Raw genomic sequence first — 19,391 nt, 5'->3', positions numbered from 1 at the left:
TCTTTGTTATGTTTTCCAACGTAACAGGGAGGGCTGAAAAACTAGATACATATAGCTGGAGGTCATTTTAGCCCGAAGAGAAGGCATGAGGGGAAGTGTTCAGGACACAGGGCAATGGATGGTCCCCATACACCCCTTGTAACAGCAGCACAACAGGGGAGCCATATGAGATGCATGTACACAAGCACACATAGCATGACAAACAAACACAGGGAATATGAAGTTCATGCACAGGTGCACAGCTTTCGTCTCACAAGGATTAGAGACATGCTGGGATAGCTTACACAGCTAATGCTGCGATGGATGGCGACAGGCTGTCAGAAAGGATGGGCTGGGAAGGTCAGGAGGAAGGGTTGTACTCTCTGCAAAGAATGACTCAAGTGCATGGAGCTTTGGGAACACGCAATGAGCTAGCTGAGAGCTTACAGGCAGGGATGAGAAGACAGGGTAGGGATACAGATATTTTGAGGCAGGCATCTGTTATAGACTGCTTGATCAAGAGGAGGAGGGAAATTATGCCTTCTTGAGGAAGCCTCATGATCATAGGTTTTATTACTTATTGGGAAATTCAACCACCCCAGTTCCTACTGGAACAGTGGTATGGTGGGGCACACCCAACCCAGGGGATTTCTGGAATGTCTTGATAACTTCCTGATAGTGGTGATCAATATGCTGAGCAGGGGAGCCATTCTACTGAATCTGTTGCTAACAAACATTCCCAGCCTCTAGTGAGGGGATGACTGCTAGAAAGCAGCTTGTTGAAAAAAAGAGACCTAGGGGTGCTCCTGTTGAACAGCAACCTGAATATGAGTCAGCCCTTGCAGCCCAGGCCAACTGCATAATTGCCTGTATTAGCACGAGCGCAGCCAGCAGAGGTCAGGGGAAGGCCATTTTTAAAACTACGTTTGGGGAACTCTGCCCAGTTTCTATCTCCCCAGCACAAAACAGACACTGACATGTTGCAGCAAGTCCCATGGATGTCCACCAAGATAATGAGGGGACTGAAGGACATGAGATATGAAGACAGGCTTGAGAAATCAGTTTGTCTGGTTTTAGCAAGAGGAGACAGGCAAACAGGAGAGCTTACTGCTGTCTTCGTATGCCTAATGAACTGAGACAGACTGTTCTTGAAGGAACCACACAGCAATAGGACAAGAGGCCACGGACATAAGTTCTTACACAAGAAATTCCAAGAGATATAGCAAAACTTTTTCACCATGAGGGTTGTCAGACACTGGAAGAAGTTTCCTACAGAGTCTGTGGCATCTCCACCCTTGGATTCATTCAAAAGGTAACTGGACAGACGTTAAGGAACCTGGTCTAGATGGCCCTGCTTTCAGTACAGGTGAGACTAGAGATGTCCATAGTTCTTCCTGACCTAAATTACTTTAATCCAGTTATCTTGCAATGGCACACCTTGTTCTCCAAGTGGCACTGCTGTTATCACTGGTACCTCCTACAGAAAGCCCCACTAGGCAGGAAAAGCATCCTAACAGAGCTTTAAGAGCAGTCATTAAGACAAAGTGCTGTGAAAGTACTAGTATGATTCTTTCTGAAAAGAAGAATTTTAAAATAAATAACAAGTAGCTGGCTGATGACGATGTCATGCATACTGAGAGGAAAGGTGGTAGATTGTATGTGCTTCAGTGTTTATTTTCAAATGTGAATGCAGCTATTTCAGCAATTACCAGACATGAGAATCAGGAATAACCTACACCTTACTCTCCTGATCACAGGACCACAGTTCAGTACTGCTCCTGCTTTCAGCTACACAGATGAATAGCTTTCCTAATGTGAATTTAATGGGAATTACATGTGCAAGTACTCATGTGTACAAGATTTTTGCACAATTAAGAGTCCTGAAAAGCAGTTTTACATAAAAAGTATGGGGGGCAGAGGTCAAACAAGGAAGAGCAACAACAGGGTGAACACATAAAAATAAAAGTAAAAATGTCATATATCTACAATGACATTTATCATTCAAAATTACTATGTATCAGCAAGATTATATACAGAAAATACTCTTCCACCCTAGCCCCAGCATATGCCTTTGACTGCACAATGTGAATGGTTAGTTTGTGTGATCCTTCATCCAGGATCACCTAGTTCTAGATGCTTTGCTTTTAAGTAAGCTATTCATAAATAGACTACGTGTGAAAAAACCCAAAAGGCTTATTTTCAAAAGAAGTAGTAATGTGTCAGCCTTTACTCTGTTTGGAAAAAAAGCATTTTACACTGCTACTGTAAAATTCAGTTATAAGCATTTTTTCTTTTAGCATAACCAATTAAAACACTTTGAACTTCCCCTTCTGGCTCTAAAACAATTCAAAATCTAAGACAAAGTTTTACTAAAAAAAACAGTGAAAGCTCTAAGGTGACTCCTTCTAAGAGTAAATATAAAGGAGTATATGCCAGTAAGAATTACAATATTACTGTGAACATTCCAGCCTCAGATTCTGAATGAGTTCTACTTACTCTTCTAAGCTTCAATAGACATAAATGGTCAATCCAAGCACTACCCTCAGTTTGTCCTGAAGCAGCTTACCTCTGATAGACAATGTTTGAATTTATCATCAAGAACCCTCTCAAAGGGTCCAGAAATAATTTTGTCCAACACAACTCAGATAATATCTGTGTGAGAAAGTGTAACAAGTTTTTTTCAAAACCAAAGCCTAGAATAAGAAAAAAATATACTTTATCACCAGATATTCCTTCACTATAGGCAAAAGTGTTTGTAGAATAAATTACTACAGAATTTAGGGAAGGAGGCAATGATGGTAAAGAAATATATTGGGGGAATGCACAGTAGGTAGGAAACAAAGCAAATAGCAACTAAATAAAACTTTTTCCAAAAACGGAGGTATTAAAATAATTATGTCCTTTTTGCCTTTTTTACCTCCTCACTACCATCATTAAATGTTTCTGCCTGCCTTATAGTTTCTGGATGTAAGATGAATATAGTTGCTATATTTCCAACAGATCAAGTCTCAGCACAACGGGTTTCCCAGGTTCTCATGGGAAAGCATTTTGCCACAATGTAGGTAGTTCAACTTTTTCAGCTACATTTATTCTGACAATTGCTATTTCTCAACAGAATCAGGAAAAAGAGAGATCATTTTCTAGGTGGGTGGCCAACAACACTCAGCCTATAACAGTCTTACTATTAGGTATGCTGAAGAGAAGCCAAGGCACTCCAACAGTTGGGAAAATAAATAAACCAAGAGGAAAAGCAACCAAGCTGTACTACTGCAGAGCAGCACAATTCTCCTACAGATGCAGAGCATGCAAAACCTGAATTCCTTACTGCAGGCACAAAAACAGAATGGATATGTTACCTACAGAGATAAATCTGCCTTTTGCATTATAACATGGGAAACCAATAGCAAATACATTCCTCTCTCTGCTGTTTCTTTCACCATATATTCAAGTTACACATTCCAGTACAAAACGTAACCCATTAATGATACAGCAGCACCACTTACCCAGCTGGTATCATCCAGTACCACATGCTTTGGGGTTTGATTCTGATGCCTACAGCAAACTGGAGCAGCCCTGTGCACATCACTAGTTTACTAACCTCATTGAATTAAATAGAAGAGGATTGTCTCAGGCCTGAAAGAAATTACAGAGACTGAAACCTATTTGTTTCATTTCTTAAAGGTTTGTTTCATTTCTATGAAAGTAAGTAGTTAAGTGTAGTTTTTAAAGAAGCATAGTTTACCTAAGTTGCATAGGAAAGAAAAATTATCAGCTCAATTTGAATTAATTACTGAACATAATTAATAGTTAAAACACAACGATCTTAAAACAATTCAGAAAAATTTCACACCTATAACTCTCCTCGTTTTGGCCATAAACATGCTACACATTTAAAGGGAAATATTTTGTCTGGTATTTGCTTATACGTTATTAAAGACTCTTTTCTGTGATGCAATAAAGACATTTGTACTGGCGCGAGTTAGAGTCAGAGGCACTTTCTAAAAGAAAATGCACACAGAAAGATGAGAGAAAGGAAGGAAAAATGAGAGAAGACAAAAAAATGACAAGGTAAAAAAAATAGTAATTGCAGCTTCATTTTCTCCATTGTTTTTGTTAGCAGTCTGCTGCCCAAACGTCATAAACAGACCTTACATGGTCTCAGCTGATATTCCTGCCAGGCTGCTGCTTACAGACTACCTATTTGCTTACAGAAGGACACATGTAGTCCAATAGTTTTTGCTGGTTTTTATTATTTTCTTAAGACAGATGAGCAGTGCAATAGCAAGATATACAGACGACACAACACTCAGTGATTAAAGAACAGAGAGAGCTAGCTAAGGTAGGCCACTGGACAATGCACAAATTAAACTCAGTGCTGATATATTAATCATGTACCATCCAAGTTCTAAATGAATCATCATCAACAAGAACAACAAAGAGCCTAGGCACCATTATGAATTGTTTGGTGAAGATCAATCGTCAATGGACAGATGCAGTCCCAGGAAAAAAAGCCAAGTTTTATGAGAAGTACAGTTAAAAAATAACTAGGAAGTTAGAATTCTGCAGTATAAATCAGTTGTATGGCATTGTCTACAATACCATGCATGACATCTGCCAATCATTCTCAAAACAGGTGCTGCAGAATTAATGGTGACATTGAGGAAGAGGGCAAAAATGATAACAGGGCATGTGCAATTCCTTTGTACAGAAAGACAGACAAGACTGAGAACAGTGACCTCAGAAGGAAGACTACCTAATAAGAGACAACAAAAATTGACACAACTGAGGAAAGATATAATGAAAATTAGAACTTTCATCCTCCTTTGCCTCACAACATAAAATCAAAATAACATAATTAGAAAGCTGATAAATTAAAAATCTCACTAAAGGAGAAACTTTCTGCATAATGTGGTTATATTTTGAAATTTGTTGCTGTATTAAGGGTCGAATCAGAGGAGAGTGTGCATGTGGAGGGGTCCTGGAGAGTGTCAGAAAGTCTCTAGTTAGTGTGACTAATTGCAATAGAAAAAACAAAGTAAAAAAATGTTGTAAAAATATACTTGTCCTATGCTTTGCATTTCAAGTAGCCTAAAAAGATAAAATTAGAAAACGACTTAATATGTGGCTGGGAGACAGACTATCCTACATTTCCCCAGTGTAAGTTTTCTTTTATCTTTTGCTGAAGTTTGTGGTTTGGACAATGTGGGAGGCAGAGGACTTGGTAAAGAGTAATAATCATCAATCTATTCCTTACAGTAGTCTTCAAGACCTAAATACATATTTTAGAGATGAGTTTGGCAATTGAAGTTGTAAGTTCCTACGTTGTTTCTAAATCTTTGCCTTGTACAAACGAAGTCACAGCATCCACTTATGTGCTTGCTCAATTTGTAATGGCTGTGGGGTGCAAAAAATTCAGTGTAGACCTCCATGAGAGAGACATAAACTAGAATACCTTCACAGGTATTTGCAAGACTATATGGCAAAATAGCAAATACACATCCAACAGTTAAGATAAGGAAACTAATATTGTATATGAACTCCAAGATGCCAAATGTAGCTAGTGTTTGGGTCCATGTTTGGTGCCCTTCATCCTGAGGATGTACCATCACCATCATGCATTGTCATCCAAGTGCTTGACAGTAATATTACTATATCAAGCACACATGAATTAATATATTCATGCATGAAGTCCCAGGTGAGAAAAGGCTCCGCTCTGATCAGTATTGCTTTACAGGGCAAGCTGAAGTTTAGACCCTAAGCAGTATACTGGAACATTTAAGACTCTTAACAGAGCTTACCTTGTCTGTAAAATCTATGTGGTTCTGTAGGATAGCTCTGTGATAAGTGGCCGTCCTCACAAAATCCTGCATCATGTTCTGTTGTTGAGATAGACAGCCATAAAACTAAAAGGGAAGGAGAGGAAAAACAGAAAAAAGATAAAGCCTATCTCCTATCAATCTTACCTTAAATTACATGGTAGTTAAATTACCAAGGTCCTGACCACCCTCTGAATAAACCTAAGCTATCTTTCTAACTGACCTGGTGACTAAGGTCGAGTAAACAACAATAACTTAGATTTCACAAACTGGCAGTGAAGTTTCGTTACCTGAAAATACTGAGCAGCAGATGCTTCATCTGTTCGCTGACTGAACAGAGAGTTCTCCTTCTTTTGGCTACAGGATCTGTTCAATGCATTTGAAAATGTATTGTATTCTGGAAAAGAAAAAAAGACACAAAGATAGCGAAAAACACAAGGATAAAAATTACAATAAACATCCAATGACAAGATAAGAACACATGCAGTCACACTTGAGAGGAATGCTTCATTTGGATTATGGTGTTCATAAATACACAGTAAACAGTTTCAAACTGCATTAAACAGACAAAAGCTGTTGCAAAGATCTTAAAATCAAAAGATTTTAAGAAGCACCTGGATACATGCAACAATGTTGACAAATATCACCCATTCAGGTTAGCTAACTCCTGCAAACACCTGTGATAGTGAACTTAACAGAGTTAAGAACTGAACATAAGCCTCAACCTACCATTTCAGGTTAATCTACACTACATGGAGGTCCTCACAGAGAACCACCTAGGGTTATTGTGAAATGCATGGATGTGAGTCAGGAGGTTTACAAACTAGAATAAACCACTCAAATTTAATTGGCCTAAAAAGCCAGGCTGTGGACCATGTCATCATCCTTTAGAAACAGCCTAGATAAAAGCTAAAGCCCTTTGGCTTCTGTGGACAAGATCACTTCTAACATTAGGTAAGCAACAGGAAAAAATGTGGATGTAAAAAATAAATAACCAGTTCACACAAGAGCTTTTGTCCCTATCTTTTAAGGTCAAACAAACCCCCAAGCTTAAGGTAATTCTTTGATGCCCACAATTAAGGTACATGCCAGTAAGTGGAGAAAGTATCTAGAAAAAGCACTGTAAGGAAAAATTATCAGGGAGGAAGCACAGACGACAACAATAAAATCAGGGATGGAAGTCTTGCATCTTCTATTCATACAAAGACAAAAGAAGATAGAGCAATCAGACAACACTGCATTCATAATTTGCTAAACCAGAGAGACAGAAAACTCCTACAACAGTTCAAGTAAAAATAGCAGCTGCCTGAAGCATCTAACTGTGCAGTGGGAAGTACATGCTAAGTACTCTAATTATTTGGAGATAATTAGGTAATTCAGTATTTTGAATGGCCTTTGAAACAAAGGGTCTGAAGTCAGCAGAAACACATAATTAACAGACTTCTCAATACAGTAACCAAGGACAATTTCCTTCATCATTTCAGGAAATACTGAAATCCTCAAAGCAGAGATTTGGTTGCACTGATCCTCTTCCACTGCAGGAAGCAGGCAGCTACAAAAGAAAACAAATGCAAAAGATAGCAAGTGACTTTCCCTGTAGCTTTGGAAGTTGGGACAAGCTCTATGTCATGCTTTTGGGGAATGGAAACAAACATCCCAACATAACCATGGTTGTTGCAAAGTTATCTTTAATGAGCCAAAAAAGTATTTTTAAGTATGGTTGTGACAGAGATCCTCAGTAGAAAAATTCAAATTCTGGGGAAACGTGTACAATAAAAACAGCATAGAACTCAGCAAAAGCATCACAAATTTCTGTTATTATTATCCACATTTTCCAGTTTTATTTAGCTAGAAATCACTAAAACTGGAAAACTGGATGGAAAAAGCTCCACATTTGGGGCACTCATATATTGTTTCACTGTAAGAACTTCACACCAAAACCTGACAGCCAGCCATACTTCTTCAGAGAAGTTCAAACCAGTTGAGGGCACAGTCCCTTGAACCTCTGGGCTACCCTATGTAATGAAGCCCACTTGTAAGCACCCAGAGTTCAAGCCATTTCTCTCAGTTGAAATTATGACCAGTCTAATGTATGCAATGAAATAATTTTGTTGAAAGTCTGAAACAATAACTCTAAGAAGCATCACAGCAGTACTTTGCTATGAATGAACAGGTCAGTTTAACCTTACTCTAACAGAAGACCATAAGGGTGGCAGAAATTGTAAAACACAACTCACCAGCTTATTCAAATGCACTTCACCTGCTGAGGAAATCTGCTATAGAGCTACCTGTTGCCACTTTGTGGAATATTCCCACATTAATTCCAGGTGGAAGAAAGTCCCACTTTGTTACTTATGGCCTGTCAGATCCAGTAGGAAGAAGATGCCACACTCAACGTCCAAATTTTGGGTAATATGGGGGGCCTCAAAATAATTAAGTAGTTCCAGAAGTAATTGTAAATTGCCATGAAAAGGTACAAATGCCATCAACATGCCCTTTTCACTCCCACACAGGGGTAATGGTCAAAATGACCCAGTAAGTGACTGGACCATGACAATGAAGAGTGGCCCAAGTTACAGCCAATGCAAATTTTCTGCTGGCAGATACAGAAGTCAGCTTAAACCAGATCAGTTCTTCTGTTCTTTCTCTGCCTGAAGAGACAAAACCAGAAGGAAGTCTGACACTGGACAGTGAATATTTTTTTCCAGACAGTCACTCACTGTCTTAAACCTCTCCCAATTTTTTTTTTTATCCCCCCCACACACACTTCCCCATCTGAAGGTACAACGCTACAGATGCAGTGACATGCTTTCTTTTCTATTCACTCTTCACACATTATTTGTTTTACCTCTGTAGAGACTTTTTGGTAGCTCAGAAAAATAACTTTGGTGGTGTCTCTGGAGTCCAGGAATGAGAATGGATTTCAAAACCACAGTACTGTAAGAAAAACTGGAAAGGCTAAAGAGGTTATGCTGTATAAATTTTTATCCTTGGAATTTTTCAAAACATAACTGTACAAAGCTCTGAGCAATCTGGGGCTGAACCTGCTTTGCAAAGGTGGCTTGATCAGATGAGCTCTCTTCCAATTGAATTACTCTTTGATTCTATGAAAAAAATATATGATTTCCTTGTGATACAGTACTTCTTCCTACCCAAAGACGTTTGTTGCTGGAGCTCTCCAGAGTGCTGGCAAATTAGAAAACTAGTACTGAGTTGAAGCATACATCAAAACAGAAAGAACAAGAGGTTGACAGAGTTGCTCCACAATCTTTCATAATGGACCTCAGATGCCCTTAAAATTTTCTTGATAGACTACGTGCAAGATCCAAGAGGTTCTGGAAGACTACAGAGCAGAAAAGTATCTCATGTCATTCATCAACCTGAAGAAAAATACAGAATTAAAACCTTCTCTATTAGATGGCAGTAAAGATTCAGCAATAAGAATAGGAACAGTGTTAGATCTAATACATCTCAATGTTTTTGCAAACTTTAAATCCCAACTCCACATGCTACACATTCATCAGTGGCTAACACTGTGAGAAAAAACATCTGAGCATAAAAATAGAAATATAAATTTAGTTGCTGTTGTTGGATGGGAAGTGAAAAATACACTCTTGTGAAAAAAGGAACAGCAACCAAGGGCACTGGTTTACAACTTATCTAGGAAAACTTAATGATTCTACCTCTGAGAATTCCTCATGGCCTTGTCTGATCCTGCACTGATTGAATATACTGTGGAAAACCCCCTTACAGCACGAATTTGCTCCTCTTTTCTTTTTCTCATCTATTGAGTGGGTGTTAGTTTACCCTCAACACTTATAAATAAACATTCATCAAAAAGCTTTTAGCTGCTTCTACTTACTGCTTGAGGGAAATTATAAGTAAATTATAAGTAAACAGTTACAAACAGGAACATGTTTTAAGGAAGGAATTACTGTTGGAGATGTGAATTTGGGATTTTGTTTCTGGTTTGAATGCAAAAGTCAAAGGATTATAAATGGAAATCTCTCAGGGAATGCAAATTGCCTAGGAATTATTCATAACAATTGCTACCCATTTCAAATATTGTCTGAGAGTTCAGATACACATTCATTTATGTGACAGGGCAAAGTGCCAAATAATAAATTTTTGATACCTAGTATAGAAAAAATGGAAGTATTGTGAACAGTCTGCACATGGCTGACACAAGAAATAAATTTGAAAGTAAGACATGCTGAAGCTTTAAGAAATTTTCCCAAATAAGGACCCCATACTATGGAGAAGCAGGTTTATTTTTCTTTAGCATGGACAAGGAACACCATGTTTCTTCCTTTTCTAGACTGCCGAGAAGAAAGAAAACAATTGATCTCAAGTCCCTTTTCTATATCCAGCAAGTCTATTTTCTGTATCCAACAACTTAAAACAGCCTGTCTTGTCTCCATTTGCTTCCACATGCAAATACACTAAGCTGTTTTCTTCCTATATTTTCTGTAAAGAAACCTCTCTTATCCTGCTTGTGATATGAAATAATGGATTTATCTGCATATTGATCAAGGTCTGTAAAACTAAATTTAATTTTGATCTTCCTAAGAATGTGGGAACTTAATCTGTCATATGGGGAAAAAAATCCAGAACTGATCTTGGTTTTTATAAAACCTGGATTTTCTTCTTTATTTAAAGTAAGGGGATCAGAGGGATCTACACCAAAACCAGTTTGGTTCACTGACAGGCTAGAATGCTGGTGGGTCATGTACTCTGTTTTGCAACCAAGAGTCAACCATACAGAACTGAAAGTCAGTAAAATATTTTTCAAGAATAGCCAAAGAATATTTTTTGTTAATCCTGAGCCTTATAGCCTTCACCAATGTTCCAGTACTCTATGTATCTTTTCCTTTGATAATGTAAGGAATTGATTCTCTCATCTCAGGGAACAATCAGGTAGACTCTTCAAATCTTCTATCACCTTTTCAAAAGCAGACTCAAGTACAATGCTTTTTTACTGAAGGGTGTTGCCTAGTCACCTGACTGTAGTGTTTCAAGTGTCACCCCTTCAAGAGTCTTCTATCTAGTCCTGAGAGACTAATTCTATTACCTTGAGCAAATCAAGCAGGCTTTTAGCCTTTTTTCTATAAAGAAAAAGGTCCTGATTGCTGACAAAGTTTTGTGGCTTATCAGGGGATATATGTAAGCAAAAATCTATCCTGTAAAATCCAAAATTAACGTGCATGGAGGGGAGCGAGGGCAGAAGTGCTTCTTGATGAAGTGCTTCTTTATGCTATGCACAGCCACCTTATTTCACCCTCAAAACTCTTTCTTTTACATTATTCTCTGAAAAAAACTGCAAATTGGGAAGATGGCAGTGAGTCTTTTTGAACCGTTTTGGCTGTCTTCAGAGAAATAATTTTCACTGACAGAAAAACAAACCCTTGTGACCCTACCACTCCAATCACTTCAGGTTGAAAACACCCTCAAAACTTTGCAAGTGTTATAACTATGTTCCAAGAGTGGCAAATGAATGAATCAAGGTTTTAAAATTTAACTCTTACAGTGCATTTACTCTTTCCCATGTATTGTAAGACCTCCAATACCTACTCCAACAAGAATGACATGATATTCTTGAGGACAGAGGTAAGCTGACATATTTATTTCCTTTTCATCTATACCTTTTCAGTGTCTCAGACTCCTGCCTAACTCAAAACTCCCCCCAAAACCACAGATATTTCTCTTTCAAGGACCCTCATCTGAAGATTGTTCTGAAAATAATGGAGAATATTGGAATGAAGACCAGTATGAGTATGCAGCCTAATCTGGTTTGTATTAGCTAATCTGAACACTAATTTACTTCCAGCACAGCAGAATTAGCTGCAAAACTTGCTCAAGTGCTGGGTGCATCTACAAGACCTGCAGTCACTGCTGTAAGTACAACACAGCACTTAAATCTATGCATTTTACCTGCTGAAATAAACTGGATTTAAAACACCTGTGTTTTTAATGGATCAAAAGTCCTCCTTGATGTGAATTGAAGCTTGTGTTCTATGGCCCATAACACAGAAAATAATTAAATCCAGCAAGTCAAACTGTCTCTGTTTTAAAAGTAAAAAAGAAATTTGGAAAGTAACTTAAACTCATTAGCACTCTTCACTAACTGCCTGTGTGCAAGCTCTTACTTCACAACTCAATCACCTTCCAGTAAGGGGTATGCTTCCTTGCGTTTATTGTATATAAGGTTGCAGCTACCAGGAAACAGCAAAAAAAGCCTAGTTCATATTCTAGTCTACCCTGTAATAAATGCTTCTTCAGAGCAAAACTGGTCTTACAGAATGCATTATTAGCTTTCAGAAGACAGGTGTAAATTTATCCTTTTTTCTTAGCCATTGAGAAGGCAAGGAAAACTCCCATTCCTGTGGGCTGAAGTGCTTTCACAAGGATCTTGTTGAGGAAGAGGGAAAAAAACCATAATCCCCTGCAAATAATTGCAAACAACATCAAAAATGTAACTCTCAGACATTTTCTTTGAAAGTCAGGCTTAGGATTTTTATTTCTCATTTTCTGCTCCCCCCCCCCCCCCATCCTTTTATTTTTTTCGATTAAAGTCTGAAAATAGAAATTAATTTTAAAACTTTTACCTTGACAGAAAGTTGCACTTGGCTGTAAAGTTTTGACTAACTACACACCTCAGCTAACCAACATTTGCTGTTGGCCATTAAACCCATGCTAATCAATTATACAGTCTGATAACTTGTCAGAGATATTCTGGGGATATTACTGCACTGATAGCCTAAAAACTGAACTGCAGAAACTGAATAAAGGCCAGCTGAAATTGGTTCCCATGATCAAAGACAACAGGAGTATCCTTCCAAAGAGCTGTCCTTCTGGTGTCTCTTTCGTACTGCTCCCTTCCCAAAACAGAGAGCAGAAGCCCCAGGCCCCTGTAGCCTTTCCTGCAGGTACATTCATACTCCATTCGTGGTAAATTGTCACTCAAATGGCTGCACCCTGCAAAAGCAGATATGCTGTACTGATTTCTCTTTAGAAAATGCTTATCCTCAAAGCAGAAGACACAGACACACAAACAATCACACAGCACACCTCACCCATCTGCTCAAAACAGATGGAGTCTCTCACCACACCAAAGTGGAAGAGGCTGGAGAAGGAACACACAAACAAAAAGGCTCCAGTAATAAACCTGGAAGGTTGTTGGGAAAGGGGAAAACTCCCCAGCTGTCCTGGTTTCAGCTGGGACAGAGTTAATTTTCTTTTTAGTCACTGATGCAGCTCTGTGTTTTGGATTTGGTGTGAAAGCAATGCTAATAGAACACGATGTTTTTAGTTGTTGCTGGGTGATGTTTATACCAAATCAAAGTCTTTCCAGTTCCTTGGGCCCTGCCAGTGAGAGGGCTGGAGGGGCACGGGAAACTGGGAGGGGACACAGCCAGGACAGGTGACCCAAGCTAGCCAAAGGGATCTTCCGTACCATATGATGCCAAGCTGGGGGAAGAAGGACAGGGGAAGACATTCAGCATTATGGTGTTTGTCTTCCCAAGTGACTGTTATGGGTGATGGAGCCCGGCTTTCCTGCAGGTGGCTGAACACCTGCCTGCCCATGGGAAGTGGTGAATGAACTCCTTGCTTTGGTTTGCTTGTGAGCGTGGCTTTACCTATTAAACTGTCTTTATCTCAACCCACAAGTTTTCTCACTTCTACTCTTCCAATCCACAAGCCCCATCCCACTGCAGGGGGAGCAAGTGAGCGGCTGTGTGGGGCTTTGCTGCTAGCTGGGGTTGAACCACAACACCAGCGTACACAGAGTAAGGGAAAGAAAACTCAATGGGGAATAAAAACTCACAAACTCCACACAGCAGCAATCCAAAATAATGCTATTTGCAATAAATCATTAAATAAATATATTTTACCAGCAGCTGTTAGATTTTCTGAGCTAAGGCGATTAGCATAACAGACATAGAAAAGCACTTCTCCCACATTATTTTGCATTACCTCCTGCAGGCTGTTATTAAAAACACAGCACCCACCTTAAGCAGTATATTTGGCCTGTAACTGATGGGAGGTGTACAGTCATAACTTTGGCCGCATTTGAAAAAAGTGAATGGAAGTAAGTCCATAACTCAACAGAAGACTATACCAAATGACCAGACAGGTCAGACTGCCTCCTGTTAACAAGTGAGACAGTCTTTCATTTGGCACAAGAGAATTGCAAAATACCCAAATATTAAAATGACTGCTTTGCAATGAAGTGAAACATGCAGTAATAGTAAGCTTATCAAGGCCAGATACTATCCAAGATATCTGAGGCTGGAGTGTTATTTCCCAATGAGGAAGAAAATCTGTTTGCTTCTATTCAGTTGTAAGTATTAGACCTCAGAAATTCACATTGACACCTATTACAAGTAGCCTAGTAAAATTCCAACATCATTCACCACACAGACTCAAAAGAAAAAGCTCCCACAAATACTTGGGTTTACACCAGCTTGACAATTTATCCAAAATATTATTCTCTTTGTGTTATACCTTTCAATCAATTATACAGCTATTCATTGCCATAAACACAGCAGATTAGAATAACAGGATTCTGTTAATTTTAAGAACTTGTTTAATACTATTTATATCAGCACTAGATCATTTTGTTGTGAACATTACTGAATATTAAATCATAATTTGCAGCCTAGGTCACTTACCACAGTGCTACTTACTCAGTGAAGTTCTGTAGCCTTCTTTTGTACTTTTTAAATGAGTCTGGATTTGTACAATGGGAATGATTTTGTCCCAGGCACGCTAGTGAGTGAATCACTTCAAGTGTCAGCACAGGAGAACTAGATGCTTAGCAATTCAGTCAGTAAGCATTTCATCAGTGTACAGGGGTCTCAATCAGCTGTGCATTTTTACAGGAAACATGACTGATGGCCTTGTGTCATTCCACATTAGGAACTGGATGCCACATGTTCCAAATCTCATTATTAAGTTTCCTAGGTCATACTTTTCACAAAACAAAAACCTTTTCTATTTTTAGCATCAGTAATATATGCTTACTTTGGTAAGCAGAAAGCAAAATACTCTATCACCTCCAAGCTAAACTTCCTAACTAAAATCTATTTCCTTCCAATAGAACATTCCACTCATTAGTGAGTCACATTGATATAAACCAAAAATGAAGCCAAATTGATAAAACAGTTATTAACAAGAAGAATATTAAAGAACCTTTAATTTCAAGCTGCAACCATACTCCAAAGCAGTGTGAACTAGCAGATGCAAATGCTTCCCCCACTGTGTCAATCTCACACAAAAACGTTACAGAAAGAATAGTCATTATTTGTAAAATGGCATTATAAAGTATCTAAATATAAATGTTTCAATTTCTTTAGAACAGCCATTAGAGTTGTATTACACAACGGAGTGAGAAATGGGTTTTTAAGTTTTAGTAAAATTTACATAAAGCTTGTACAAATTATTGTGCTATTGCAAAACTTCTGAAGTTAAACTATACTTTGGGAACCATTAAACTAGGAGGGATTAGACCCCTTCTGTTATTCTTCCTCAAAAGAATGGATTATTTTTATGTAAACAAGCTTCCTCAAAATATAAATTACAGTTTAATGAAGGAAGATCTTTTGGTTAAGTATACAGTGTAGTTGGATGAAATGGAAATATTAAGATGTGGTTGATGCAGGTGGTTCACTTGTGTTTTCTGGTTTTAAATAGCCAGAATGCTGAAAGTCTTGGTATGTAAAAATAGCAAGAGCCCCTTCTGAGCTTGTGGCCACAGATGTGCCCCACATGAAAACACTATCTGGTAGCACTGAATTAGCAGCTATTAATTTTCAAAATACTGCCAACATGTCTAAGATACAGCTTGCCTCACTGGGCTGCGCTGTCTGTTTTAAACAACTATCCACTCATCCACCCCCAATCTCTTCCACTTTTCCAGAACATAAGACATTAGAACTCAATGGATATTTAAACACCCTGAATGATTGGGCAAATTCCCAATACAAGCATGTTGCCACCTTCAACACAGAATTGGCACTGCAATATTGTCATTTACAGGTGTCCTGCTTTTGGCTGGGATAGAGTTAATTATTTTTCTTAGTAGCTGGTACAGTGCTGTGTTTTAGATTTAGTATGAGAATAATGTTGATAAAACATTGATGTTCCAGTTGTTGCTAAGTAGTGCTTACTCTAAATCAAGGACTTTTCAAGTTTCCCCTACTCTGCCAGTGAGCAGGTACACAAGAAACTGGGAGGGAGAATAAGCAGGACAGTTGACCTGAACTAGCCAAAGGGATATTCCATACCATGGAACATCACGCTTAGCATATATAATGGGGGGGGGGGGGGGGGGGAGTTGGCCAGGGCCCGCTGATTGCTGCTCAAGGACCCACTGGGCATCGGTCAGCAGGTGGTGAGCAATTGTATTGCAATTCACTGTTTTTTTTTCTTTTGAGTTTTTATTCTTTTTCTCTCTCCTCTTCATTACAATTGTTGTTATTACTATTATTATTACAATAGTGATATTTTGTTTCTTTTCAATTATTAAATTGTGCTTCTCTCAACCCATGAGGTTTACCTTTTCCTCGATTCTCCTCCCCATTGCGCTGTCGGCGGGGTAGGTGGGATGGGGGGCTGAGCATGCAGCTGCATGGTGCTTAGTTGCCAGCTGCAGTTAAACCACAACAACAGGCAGACAGGAGTAAAAAATCAATGCATTTAAAATCCTCCATAGAGTAATTTTGCCTAAGAGTGTGGGAAAATCACCCTAAATTACTTGCCTACAGAAGAAAAGAAAAAAAAAAAATCAGACCATATCTGGTAAGCCAAACAGTAATATTAACTAGCAAAAAACCAGCCCAGAATAAACCCACTGAAAATACCAGAATGTTATGAGTTACCCAAACCCCAGGGAGAAGTGACTGATCTTTTTACAATTCCCTTTATTTTGTCCTCCAGGAATCAGAATCAACCATTACTTTAAAATGCTAATGCTAAAATCATTCCCACAGAAATGTTCAGGGAAAGCCTGGAGACACAAGTAATGCCTTTAAGTGATCTTGAGCTTCCCTGTAGATCCTGCCACCTTGAACACACACAGTGAGGCAGCTCAGAACACCACAAAACTTGCAAATGGCTGCCTCTAACTGGATCAATAAAAGTAATGGCACAGAAAACCACAGTGAGACAATGGCAAACCCAGAGGTTTGAACAGCAAGACTAATGGGTACAGACACAGCAGGAGGCATGGCTGGTGGCAGCCTCTCTGTTAAAGATTCGCAAAGAGACCAGCAGTCTCCAAAATCACATCATGGGTATACGTTCTTGCACAGCACAGTCCCAAGCTCCAAATACAGCCTGGAAAATTTCCATTAGACACTTAATTCTGTTCTGGCTGAACAGGTCAAACTGTTTGCTGCATGCTCCCAAAGCCCACCCAGCTGTTTGGGTCAGCCGCATAAATGAATTAACTCGGAAAAAGCACCTACAAAGCTCAGAGCCACTTTGTGACAGTGGAGTAATTTAGAAACTGGAGTACGGCACAGAACCAAAGTTTCTGCCCCAGAGGTGAGAAGTTAGGGATTACAACATTTCATGTAGTATGGCTTAAAAGTAAAAACCTTTCTGTTTTTTTTTAAAGTCGCTCCAGCAGTACAACCTCCTACCGCTTCTCTGAGACTAGCAAATGCTGGATTTAAAAATCAATGTGAATTGCAGAGGTGCAATTACAGTCAATGCATTAAGTTCTCCTCTCAACAAGTTGCACCTCATTGTTTACACAATAAAATATCTCCACGAATTTCAAACTGCAAGATTAGACATTTGTGAATTGAATTGCTTTCTAAATTACCTCAAATAAAACAAGATGCAGGTAACAAAACTTCTTTTTTTTCTTTTCTGAAAACCAGAATTACTACTTTAAACAGAAAACCAGCAAGAAACCTGAGAGTCATTTGGTACTTCATATAATTTATTATTTGACACAAATTCTTAGATTTAAACAGCTGAACAGCTTCCTTGCAACCTGTAGGTCTTGAGACATATTCATTAGCTGTACCCACTTACAGTTGCTCTGGTTTGCATGACCAAGTGGTCTCAGTACACACTAACTGGAATCCTTCTGGATTAAATTAAATCAAAATATGCCCTCCAGGAATAAATGTCATCAGTGATCATTTAGTCTATGTAATCAGACTAGACATAGTAAACACACCCTTCATTCTTGCCTTCTTTCCCAGTGAGTATAGGTTATATACCAAGGCCCCAGCACCCATTGTTCAGTTTCTTCTGCACTGCGTGACTTGCTAATGGCGTCATAGCTCATCAGATCTATATGCCATTACATGAAATAATAATTTTGGGGAAAAAATCACCATAAGACATACCATGTTCCTTTGTTTGAAGTATACTGCAGTAACAACATGTATGCTTACACACACAAAATTCCATGTATGCCTTTAAAATATTTCACATATCTCTGTCTCTCTACAGATACACACACACACTCATACGTCTCTAGCTCAGTTCTTTATGTGGAGATCCATAAGTACTATATGCTATAAGTAACGGAAAACTGTAAATAACACTTTTTTTTCTTCACCTGTATTGTGCTTCTATGTAAAGTGGCACAGCTATTAGAGCTGGCAGGCAACTTTCAAGGTGAGTTGTGCTAGTAAACTATTGGCATGTCCAATGCATGGATACACTATGGAAGTGGCTGGAGACCAGGTTATGAGGTTTCAAAGAAAGGAACGTGCATTATACCACAACCCTGAAAGAACAATTCATCCTATGCTCATGAACTAATTCCGTGCTAAATTAAGCAGGCCATTTCCACCAAGGAGTAGAGAGCTACATACCGAGTCTGCCACAGATGAGCTACAGACTGGTTGGTTGGTCTGTTACAGATAAATGATTTCTGTTTTTGAAAGAAAAGCCTGTAGGCTACTAACTTTTCGTTTTTATTGCTTGCTTGATCCTACTCAGATGGTTAACATATGTTCAGCAGGAAATGAAAGATACAGTCTATGATTTATGACTGTCTAAATGCTGGAACCAGAACAGCAACTCTCTGTGTAGGCACAAGCAGGGCATGAATTTCCCTCTCCCTCTATTCCTCACTCCCCATCTTCCTATATCTTCCTGAAAGACAGAGGACTTAAAAAACCTAAGACTTTTACAATGCATTTTCGTAACTCTTTTCATGTATGAAAAAGGAGTTTTCAGTCCATTTTTTAAGAACAGCTTTAGTTTTATTTATTACACACATATACACATTTGCAAAGACATAAAACTGACAGTAACACCTACACTTGTACACAGCACACAACAAAAGGTTAGCTTCCACTCTATGGTCTTGACTTCTTTGTAAAACCATGTAAATTTCTCAAGACTAGGTGCTATTTGATATACTGGACACGTAGAAGAAGCTACCAGCAAGCTACTCCTATGGCACGGGGAAATAATATCATGTAAGTAACTTTCAGCTTAACACAGCACCCAACACATTCCCTTTGATATCAACAGGTTTGCCAGTTAATGTGAACAGACTTTACTTTGACCAATCCATTACATTCCTGTTGTTTTATCTATGAGTTGTTACAAGGACTAACAGGC

The 19,391-nt window shown here is 38.7% G+C and overlaps 1 protein-coding gene across 1 annotated transcript in view; it reads right to left on the bottom strand.

The window, feature by feature from the left end:
* The window catches only part of LOC130142829 (histone-arginine methyltransferase CARM1-like), an 81,964-nt gene that overhangs the window by 31,482 nt on the left and 31,091 nt on the right, over positions 1–19,391 (bottom strand). Inside the window, exons 3-4 of the mRNA XM_056325242.1 lie at positions 6,086–6,192; positions 5,778–5,882 (exon numbers count right to left, since the gene is read on the bottom strand). Coding sequence (XP_056181217.1) covers positions 5,778–5,882; positions 6,086–6,192 — 212 coding nt within the window. The remainder of the gene's footprint in view (positions 1–5,777; positions 5,883–6,085; positions 6,193–19,391) is intronic.

This window comes from Falco biarmicus, chromosome Z (genome assembly GCF_023638135.1).
Source record: "Falco biarmicus isolate bFalBia1 chromosome Z, bFalBia1.pri, whole genome shotgun sequence".
In the NCBI taxonomy this organism is placed as follows: Eukaryota; Metazoa; Chordata; class Aves; order Falconiformes; family Falconidae; genus Falco; species Falco biarmicus.
Note: the sequence above shows the minus strand (reverse complement) of the source record. Positions and strands in the feature narration are given on the sequence as shown.